At 47.6% G+C, this 9,443-nt stretch overlaps 1 protein-coding gene across 4 annotated transcripts in view; it reads left to right on the top strand.

Moving 5' to 3' along the window:
• CGNL1 (cingulin-like 1) overlaps positions 1–6,111 on the top strand; it is a 52,282-nt gene extending 46,171 nt beyond the window's left edge. For 3 of the 4 annotated variants that reach the window (XM_015409194.1, XM_015409196.1, XM_015409197.1), the window contains 4 exons: positions 1–19; positions 1,775–1,883; positions 3,811–3,974; positions 4,469–6,111. The exon at positions 1–19 is cut by the window's left edge and continues 127 nt beyond it. In XM_015409194.1, the coding sequence (XP_015264680.1) occupies positions 1–19; positions 1,775–1,883; positions 3,811–3,974; positions 4,469–4,607 (431 nt within the window). In that variant the 3' untranslated portion in view covers positions 4,608–6,111. The remainder of the gene's footprint in view (positions 20–1,774; positions 1,884–3,810; positions 3,975–4,468) is intronic. The other variant, XM_015409195.1, reaches the window with a different exon arrangement.
• The last annotated feature ends 3,332 nt before the right edge of the window (positions 6,112–9,443 follow it).

Raw genomic sequence — 9,443 nt, forward strand, 5'->3', positions numbered from 1 at the left:
GGCTGGAGAACGAGGAAAGGTAAAAAGAAACGACCAGGCCCTGGAAATCTGTGTCTCTGTGACAGACAGACAACCTTTATTGGCATGTAAGAGATAAGATAACGTTAAAATTTAGGAATACATCAAAGGTATGGCTGTCGAACAGCCAACAGAAAAGAACTGGTCAATTAATAGTTTCCCTGGTTTGAATTACAGATTGAAGAAAACAAGCAGTATTAAAAGTTATAGAAGCGTTTTGCCCAGAGAGTAGCACCAGCAAGTGGACCTTGATACTCTCAGGAAGACCATGCCATGTAAAAAGAAGGGTGTTCATAAATTTTCCTCGAATCTTAGTATAAAATGGACAATTTAAAAGAACATGGGAAATGGATTCGATAGCACCCTGACCGCAGGGGCATTGCCTAAGTTTATAGGGGATTTTGGGGCATCTTCCAGAGAAGATGGCCGATGGCAATACATTAAATCTGGCTAACATAAATGCCCTTCTTTGATGGTGATCAGTTAGAGAACAAAAATAAACTGTCTGGCCCAGTGTCTGGGATAATCCCAGATGAACTGGGGAACAGGTTTCCCTGACTGCCTCAGTCAGGTGCTGAAATTGAGTACCTAGAAGCCTTTGGTGTCTCTGTGAGTCATCCAGCAACTTTGAGAGAGACTCCTCTGAATATTGAGCTTCCGTAAGCCTGGGATGGCTAAATGGCCCCTGCATTTTCAGGGGTGGTCTCCCTCTGAATATAATTGGTGGGAAATGGGATAGGACTTTACAGAATTAGTCATGGTGTAGAGAACTTAAGTAGAGCCGTTTTTCCCCGTTCCAGAATATTACCTCTTGAAACAGGTGTCTCAGGTAATGTTTACCTTCAAATACAAGGGTGAGCATTACAAACCACCTCAAGTAGGTTCTCTGGAGAAGCAGTACAGAAATATTTCTCAATAAATATTCTTCCTGTGGCTCAGATCTTATTTCCAACAAGAGAGGAATGCCCCTTTCTAGTAAGTAGGCAGGCAAGCAGAGAGCCTCTCTCTCCCTCCCAATATCTCAGTGCACCCCGAGAAATGTAGTCACAAAAGGGCTGTCATCTTAACATTCAGTACCTTGGGGGGAGGGGGGAACTACATTTCCCAAGGTGCCTGTCAGTGTTTCACATGCTGCCAAACCAGTATTTATTTATTTAATTCCATTTGTATCCCGCCCTTCCTGCCAAAGCAGGCTCAGGGTGGCTCACATTAAAAGATTAAAATACAAGGTGCCAGGGAAGGAGAGCAGAAGGCAGGGGGGAAGCTCGCTGCCCATCTGTTAGTTGGCTGATCTGCTTGCCTGACCAAACAGCCCAGCAGCAGCAGCAGTGAGGGGAGCTGGGGTCCAGTTGGAAGTGAGCTCATGGGTGAGACCTGCGGGCTCATTTATAAGCCTCTGCTTGACGTGCAGAAGGTCCCAGGTTATATCCCTGGCATCTCCACTCAAAAGGACCAGGCAGTAAGCGATGGGAAAGACCCTGGAGAGCCGCTGCCAGTCTGAATAGGCAATACTGACCTTGAAGTCTGCTTTGGTAGGAGGCAGCTTCATCTGTCCCTATGCCAAGCCATTATCGAAACCGGAGAGGAGGTAATTTCCCCACCAAAAATCTTCACTGTCACTTGTAAGCAGTAGGGGCAGTAGGGGCCTTTTTTGATTCAAGGCAGGGGAGGGTGTGTATGCCCATCTCTACCATTACTTCATTTTTCCCAGTTTCCCTGATTGCAAACATCTGTCTTTCCCTCCTTGCTCTCCTAGGGATCGGTCTAATCTCCAGCTGAGTAACCGCAGACTTGACAGGAAAGTGAAGGAACTCATGATGCAAGTGGATGACGAACACCTGTCCTTGACGGACCAAAAGGACCAGGTAAAGGGGAAAGGAGCTGGCAAGTTGCTGCACATCACAGGAATGATCCTCTGAAGGGCTTCTGTAGTTCATGCTGCACTTAACGTCTGCCCCCCCCCCCCCCCCCCCCCCCAATTCCGTGCAGGCTGCTTCCTTTGGCTCTAAATGCCCTTTTGCCCTTCTCTTTCAGGAGAGCAGAGTTAAAAAAAATGGTTTCTTTGATGTTTGTAGGAAAAGTGAAGGCCCTGTTGTGTCCAGATGAGTAAAATCTAATGAAATCAACCCAGTAACAAGAGCCTTAAGAATGGCCTCACTCCCACCACTAGCAGAGGCAAACTATGCCCTGGCACCTTCTCGCCTTGCCTAAAGTGCTTTTCTGGAAGGGGACCACATGAATCCGAGAAGGGAAGGGAACATCTTCCCCGGTCAGTTGCCTTCCCTCTCCTCAGCTCCTCTCTCCTCCACGTTTCTGTGTTTGAGAGGGTTGTGCAGATCTGGACGGGGGTAGAGGCAGAAAGAGGAGGAATGGAATGGTTTGTTTTATTGATTTAAAACATTTTGGGGGTATTTTTGTGTGTGTGTGTGTGTGCCCGTGCCTGGAAGTCATGGCGACCTCTGGCGACTCCTACTGAGGCACGGAGGACATTCAGAGAAGTGGCTTGATAGCCTGCCCCTGCCTCCCTGCCCTGGTATCCCTTGGAGGTCTCCCATCCAAATACTTGCCAGGGTCGGCCCTACTTAGTGTCTGAGATCTGACAAGATTGGGCTTGCCTGGGCTATCCAGGTCAGGGCTATTTAAAAATATTTTTATACTGCCTTTCCACCTGATCAGGGACCACAAGGCAACAAATATAAGAACATTAAAGCATCTAAGCAGTTAAAAATACAATTAAAATTATAAAATAATTAAATCAAAAACAGATGAACAAACAACACTAGAAAGAAAAGAGATTGGATTTATACCCCACCCTTCACTCAGAGTCTCAGAGCAGCTTACAATCTACTTCTCTTCCTTTCCCCACAGCAGATACCCTGTGAGGTAGGTGGGGCTGAGAGAGCTCTTTTGAGGACTGCTCTTGACAGAACAGCTCTGAGAGAACTTGCGACTGACCCAAGGTCCCACCAGCAGCTGCATGTGGAGGAGTGGGGAATCAAACCTGGTTCTCCCAGATTAGAGTCCGCGCTCCTAAACACGACACCGAACTCCCTTCCCTGAAGCAAACCAGACCTGAGAGTATGTGGCTGCACCATCTCTACCAACACTGTACTCTCAGCGTGGTATCTGGACAAGACTCAGATCACATCAGACGGGATTGGCCAGTGTTTCCCAAGCTCAGGCACTGGAGTGCTACAGAGCCTTGACCATGTGACCCTCCTGGCCACCCAGCCCCAGCCCCAGTGCCCTTCTCTCCCCCATTCCGTGTTCAGGGCACATCATGAGAAGTAAAGAGGCCGGGAGAGAGCGTTCTTGGCTTCACATTGTTAAGAGCAGTTGCTCCAGGAAACAGCGAGATCTGAGTCCAGTAGCACCTCAGAGACCAACCAGATTTTTTTTGGGGGGTATAAACTGTCGAGTGTGAGCTTTCGATTGTACAAAGCTCCCTTGGTATCTGACGAAGAGAGCTTGGACTTGCAAAAGCTCATGCCAAAAAAGAATCTTGCTGGTCTCTTAGGTGCTCCAGAACTCAACTCCAGCATGTTCCACTGCAGACCGACACCTGCCCTCCGAAACGGCTCCAGGAAAGGTTCTCAGAAACCATAGATGTTTATACGTAGCAGCTGCAAAACAGTGGGCGGAGTTTATGCCTTTCTCCGTACACAGAAATGACCCGTGACTGCTTGATCGCTCCTGTGAAGATGCTCTGTGCTTAATGTCATGGGTGGTTAAGGACTACTAAGAGCCTCATTTCTGCCCGGGCTCTCATTGGCCCTTGTTTTCGTTCCGCAGCTGAGCTTGCGCTTGAAAGCGATGAAACGACAAGTGGAGGAAGCAGAAGAAGAAATCGACAGGCTGGAGAGTGCGAAGAAGAAACTTCAGAGGGACCTGGAAGAGCAAGTAGACGTCAACGACCAACTGCAGGGGCAACTGAACGCCATCAAAAAGGAGCTCAGGTGACTTGGGTGCCACAGCTCTGTGTGATGGATCCCCACCCCCAACACTCAGCACTCCCAGGGACCAAACAGATGCTCACACCGAGGGCCTTGACTACACGTTACACACACTGTTTGTGTTGGTCAAGGTTACACACAGATGTACATGCCCAAGAAATACAGTGCCCGTTCTGCTTCCAAGGCCTCAGGGGAGCCCAGCTGGTATCTCTTGCTTGCACAAACAGGTCTGTTTTGAAGTCTTTGCTGATGCAGGAGTGACTCACTTGAATGAGGTGGTGCGTTTTGTATAGCAGAACACATATCAGTAATTCCAGGTGGGTCGCCGTGTTGGTCAGAAGCAGTAGAACACAGTTTGAGTCCAGTGGGGCACCTTGAAGACCAACCAGGTTTTTAAAAAGATATTCATTCCATGTGGCTTAATGTGGTGCCTTCCATGGAGATTGGTCCAGGTGGGTAGCCGTCTTCGTCTAAATATCTCTCTCTCGTTGCTTCAGCAGGCACAGGAAACCGCCAAATAAAGTGCTGAGCGACCTGGATGATGGGGATGACGACGACCTCAGCACCGATGGGGACAGCCTTTACGAAGGACCGCCAGGATTTAAATTCTTAAAGGACGACAAGGCCAAAAGCTAGAAATGGAGCAGCCCCACAACGCCGGAAGAGTTCAACAAAAAAAATAGATGAGGAAGTCAGAGGCTGTGGGAATGTTAGAGCTGGGGGGGATTTTACCTATCCCTCCTTAGCATGCAGTTTTTACAGATACTTCAGCAATAAATATCCTAAAGCATAAAGATCTTGTCTTCCAAACCCTCTAGTTACACCACGGGGGCCTGTGACCATAGGTCCAGTTCCTCTGAAGAACCAGGAGCTCTCCAGGGGAGCCTAAGTTTTGTTTTCTTGCAAGCAACTCCAATCCAAGTTTATCTTTAAAGGCAAGCAACAGATAGAACGTGAGAGTGAAGGTGGTTATTTACTCACTGTAAGTAGAGGAAACCATGTACAGAATGTATATACTTTAAATCAGACACTTTTATGGACCGTTCTACTGCCATTTTTGTAAAGCTTCATATTTTTTTATAGAACACACACAAAGTGCTGAAATCCGTACGGAGTGCAAGACCTGTTCTTAAAACTTCGGAAACCTCTTGTATTCTGTTTGTGTTTAGCAAGTTATCTTTTAGCTTTCAGGGTGACTACTGGGATGACCCAGTGGAAGGGCCAGAGAAGTTTTTACTCTTGAGTTCTCTGTCAAACGGTGGGAGCACAATGCCAGTGAGATGGGCACAGGGATGCCCTGACCCTGCCTTCCATAGCATGGCTTGGTAACTGTCGTATGAGGTCTGACCTTGTATGGTTTTAATGAAGGAAAGAGATATTTGCTCGCGAGATGCGAATGCAGCCTACCGGTGCTGTGAGTGTGAATATGGAGGCCCTGGGCTGCAGCCGCTGGCTATCAGGATCCTCTTTTGTCTCCTGTGGTTTGTAAAAATGGCAACTTGAGAAAAGGTTACTCTATAGATGTACATTTATTATTATTAGTATTATTATTTACTGAATTAAGGGACCTCTCAACCGGTTGTACCACTACAAGAACTGCTTTAGGGAAATCCCTATAAAAAGGAAGGGTTTATCTCTGAAATGTGCCTAGTTGCTGCCCATGGCTCCTGCTGTTACTTCCTCTCTCTCCTGCAGTCGCAATCCAGATCTGCCATCAGGAGAAGGAAATGTATTGCTAAATGTCTGAGGAGTGAAGTTCACACCCTCCTGTGGCAGCAATTTTATAAGGGGAAAAGAAACTGGAATCCTTTTGCGATGACAATCACTGAGGTTCAATCTCTCGTGAAGTATTTTTGTGCTGAGACTTTATAATGCAGATTTCCCCCCCATACATCTGGTTATGGTTCTGGGATCTCCTTCCACATCCTGCCTTAAACAAAATGTAGAGCAGAATCCACCAGTTCTCCGGCATAGAGTAACTCGTTTTGTTTCAAGAACTTCTGCAGGAGAATTTTCTGGTGGATCATGCCCATCAACGGAGACTCTTAAAGCCATTTGGGAAAAAGATCAAGAAATTTTGCCGCTACCTCCAGATATACTACTCTGTAAGGACAAGACTTTTTGAAATAAACTGCCGTGGTTAAACCTCTTCTTTTCAACTTCTGAGCCTCACTGAATGGTTCTTGCACCCTCTTTCCCAGGTAGGAGGACACCCTCTCTGCAAACATAGCGCCCCTGTCCTGGGGGCAAGCTGAAGGAAATTTGGGGCATCTTTGAGAAGGGAGAACTGAGCCCTGGGCACAATGCAGCGGGAACTTCTCCTGTACGTGGCCCATGGAAATGGAACCGCTCCATCAACAAAATTGTCCAATTAATTGGGGGGGGGGGGCTCTACTTTAACCTTATCAAAAGATTTCTTAAAAACTCTTGATTGATGAACTGATTAGCCATTGCCATGGTAATTGCTCCATTTACTTGTATCCAAAGGGTATCCAGCAACACTTTTTCTCTCGGGCTTGACTTGCCCAAGAGCACCCACCTGGGGCAGCTGGCCCATGTAAGATGAGCAGTAGTGAAAAGTCGGTGCACTGTTGGGGGATCCCTTGAGCGCTGCTGGGGCGCATATCTCAGATCACATGGCCTGGGGTGAAATTTTGGCTCTGGTTCATTCACTGCACTGTTGGCCCTCACCAGCTCCCACTTTTAGGGGCCACGCATATTTCCTGTACATTCTCTATAGGATGAACTGTCCGTGGCCTTTACTTCATGGTCTGAATATTTATCTAAGAGATCTTGGTCCAGTTGATTCTGAGCTGAGCTGATTTTCAAGTAGCTCTTCAAAAAGCAGAGTAGTTGGAAGAGGACTTCTGAGTGGGGGTTACTTCCAGTGGCTGTGAAGGAGTAGTGCCGTGCCAGAGTCTGCCACCTACACAATCCCATCACAGGCGAAAGGATTCACTGCGAGTGGTTCTTTCTTTTCTCTAGGGGCTAGCGGGTGCCTCACCTTCATCTTCTCCCCTAATATCCAGTACCTCGATGTGGTTATCCCATTGCTCAGTCTAGTGGTGGCTGGCAAGCCGTGCATGGCTCCTTCACATGCCACCTGTCGCTCTTCTTCACTTTAGAGTTCTGGAGGTTTGCTCCACACTTCACACAGTGTGCCCAGAAGTTAACATGGGCACACTGGAAGCAATTGTTGAGGGATTCTGGGGGCCAGGTCCTTTTCCTGGGGGGAACCCCCCCAGTTCACCTGAGTTCTTTCATTGGTTTGGTGGAGAGTGGCAAGGGACTGAATCTAGTATAGAGAGAATGGTTCTTGAACAAAGCTCAATTTATTCCATTATACACCCTTAAGACAGAAAACACTTTGTAACGTTTCAGTATTCAACGCAGAATATTTCAACACAAACCCAATACATAAAATAGTGCACTTGTATAAAACTCAGAACGTTCTGGACTAGCCACCAAGGTCTCACATGGAACTGTTGATGGCCAGCCCCTTACCATTAGTAGTAAAGGTAAAGGTTTCCCTTGCTCGAAAGCCAGGCAAACCCGACCCTAGGGGCCGGTGCTCATCTCCGTTTCCAAGCCAAAGAGCCAGCGCTGTCCAAAGACTTTTTCTGTGGTCATATGGCCAGCATGACTAAACGACGAGGCCCACGGAACGCAGTTACCTTCCCACCAAAGCGGTACCTATTTATCTACTTGCGATTTCTTGCTTTCAAACTGCTAGGCTGGCAGGAGCTGGGGCCAGAGACAGGAGCTCACTCCGTCATGCGGCACTCTGATCTCGAACTGCCGAGCTACAGACCTTCCAGTCTGCAGCTGAGCATCTTAACCACTGAGCCACCGCAGCCCCCTGCCATTAGTAACCCAGAGGTATATATCTTTCTTGGACCTATAGCTGTGACACAGGCCAAACTACAACTGACTAGACCTGAACTAATGTACTAACCCAAATCCCTCCCTCTTCTCTCTACCTCTGGGGTCAGGAAGCTCACAGAAAGTCACGGAGAGTCCAGAAAGCTAGTTTCAGATACCCTCGCCATTTTTATTCTGATAGTGACACCACTAACTTCTGGGATGTATCAGCATCCTCTAAGGCAAAAGTCATGCACAGAGTTATTGATACCAGAAGGCCATAGCACCAGCAGAGTTCTGTAGGCTCCTGGGAAACAGAACCAAAGATTCAACTATAGAGGCTAATTTATTGCAGAAAATTGAAGTGTCAGAGGTTCAACAGAGAACTGAGGCTCAATCCGGGCCCTGATTCCACGACAGTAATGTAGGACCAGCAACAAGCTAGACTGAAAACCAGAGAGAACAAACTCTCAGATGACCACACGGCACCAGCAGGAGGTGGAAAACGGAAGATATCTGGGATAAAAGGCAGGTGGGAGAGTGAACTGACAGCCAGGTAATTTAGTTTTATTTATTCACATTATCTATAGTCTGCTTTTCTCACAGGGACACAAAGTGGATTACACAGTGTGTGTAAGTCAGTACAATAGACAAAATGGGACATTCCGTAAACAACGCATTAGGATTGTAGAAGTCTGGAACTAGCAGAAAGAACTGGAGCCCAGCAAAGTATTCACCTGATGCATAAGAAGTACAGAAATTACATAGATAGGATCCTGCTTACAATAAGCTCTACACAGCAGTACAGACCACAGTCCCAATCATTTATCCAAGTCAGTCTGTGAACCGTTTTGTATAGTGCAACCCTCTTATCTGCCTAAATTAAATCACAGAATCATAGAGTTGGAAGGGGTCTCCAGGGTCATTTAGTCCAACCTCCTGCACAATGCAGGGAATTCACAAATATCTCCCCCCCCACACACACACCCAGTGACCCCTGCTCCATGCCCCAAAGATGGTAAAACCAACCAAACAAACAAACCTCCAGGATCCATGGCCAAAGTGGCTTGGAGAAAAATTGCTTCCTGACCCCCGGGTGGCAATCAGCATTTCCCTGGGCATGTAAGAAAGGGCCACAAGAACTAAGCACTGAAGCAACCCTTCCTGCCCGCCCTCTCATGAACTGCCTAAATTCACGGAATCAGCATTGCTGTCAGATGGCCATCTAGCCTCTGCTGAGAAACTCCAAAGCAGGAGAGCCCACCACCTCCCAAGGAAGCCTGATCCACTGAGGAACCGCTCGAACTGTCAGGAAGTTCTTCCTAATGTGCTCTGTCAGGGAGTTCTTCCTAATGTTTAGCCAAAAACTCTCTTGATTTCAGCCAGTTTGGTGTAGTGGTTAAAAGCGGCGGACTCTAATCTGGAGAACCGGGTTTGATTCCCCACTCCTCCTCTACATGCAGCCAGCTGGGTGACCTTGGGTCAGTCTCAGTTCTCTCAAAGCTGTTCTCTCAAAAACAGTTCTCTCAGAGCTCTCTCAGCCCCACCTACCTCACAGGGTGTCTGTTGTGGGGAGAGGAAGGGAAGGAGATTGCAAGCCGTTCTTGAGAC

Source organism: Gekko japonicus, unplaced genomic scaffold, assembly GCF_001447785.1.
Source record: "Gekko japonicus isolate JY-2015 unplaced genomic scaffold, Gekko_japonicus_V1.1 scaffold167, whole genome shotgun sequence".
NCBI lineage: Eukaryota > Metazoa > Chordata > Lepidosauria > Squamata > Gekkonidae > Gekko > Gekko japonicus.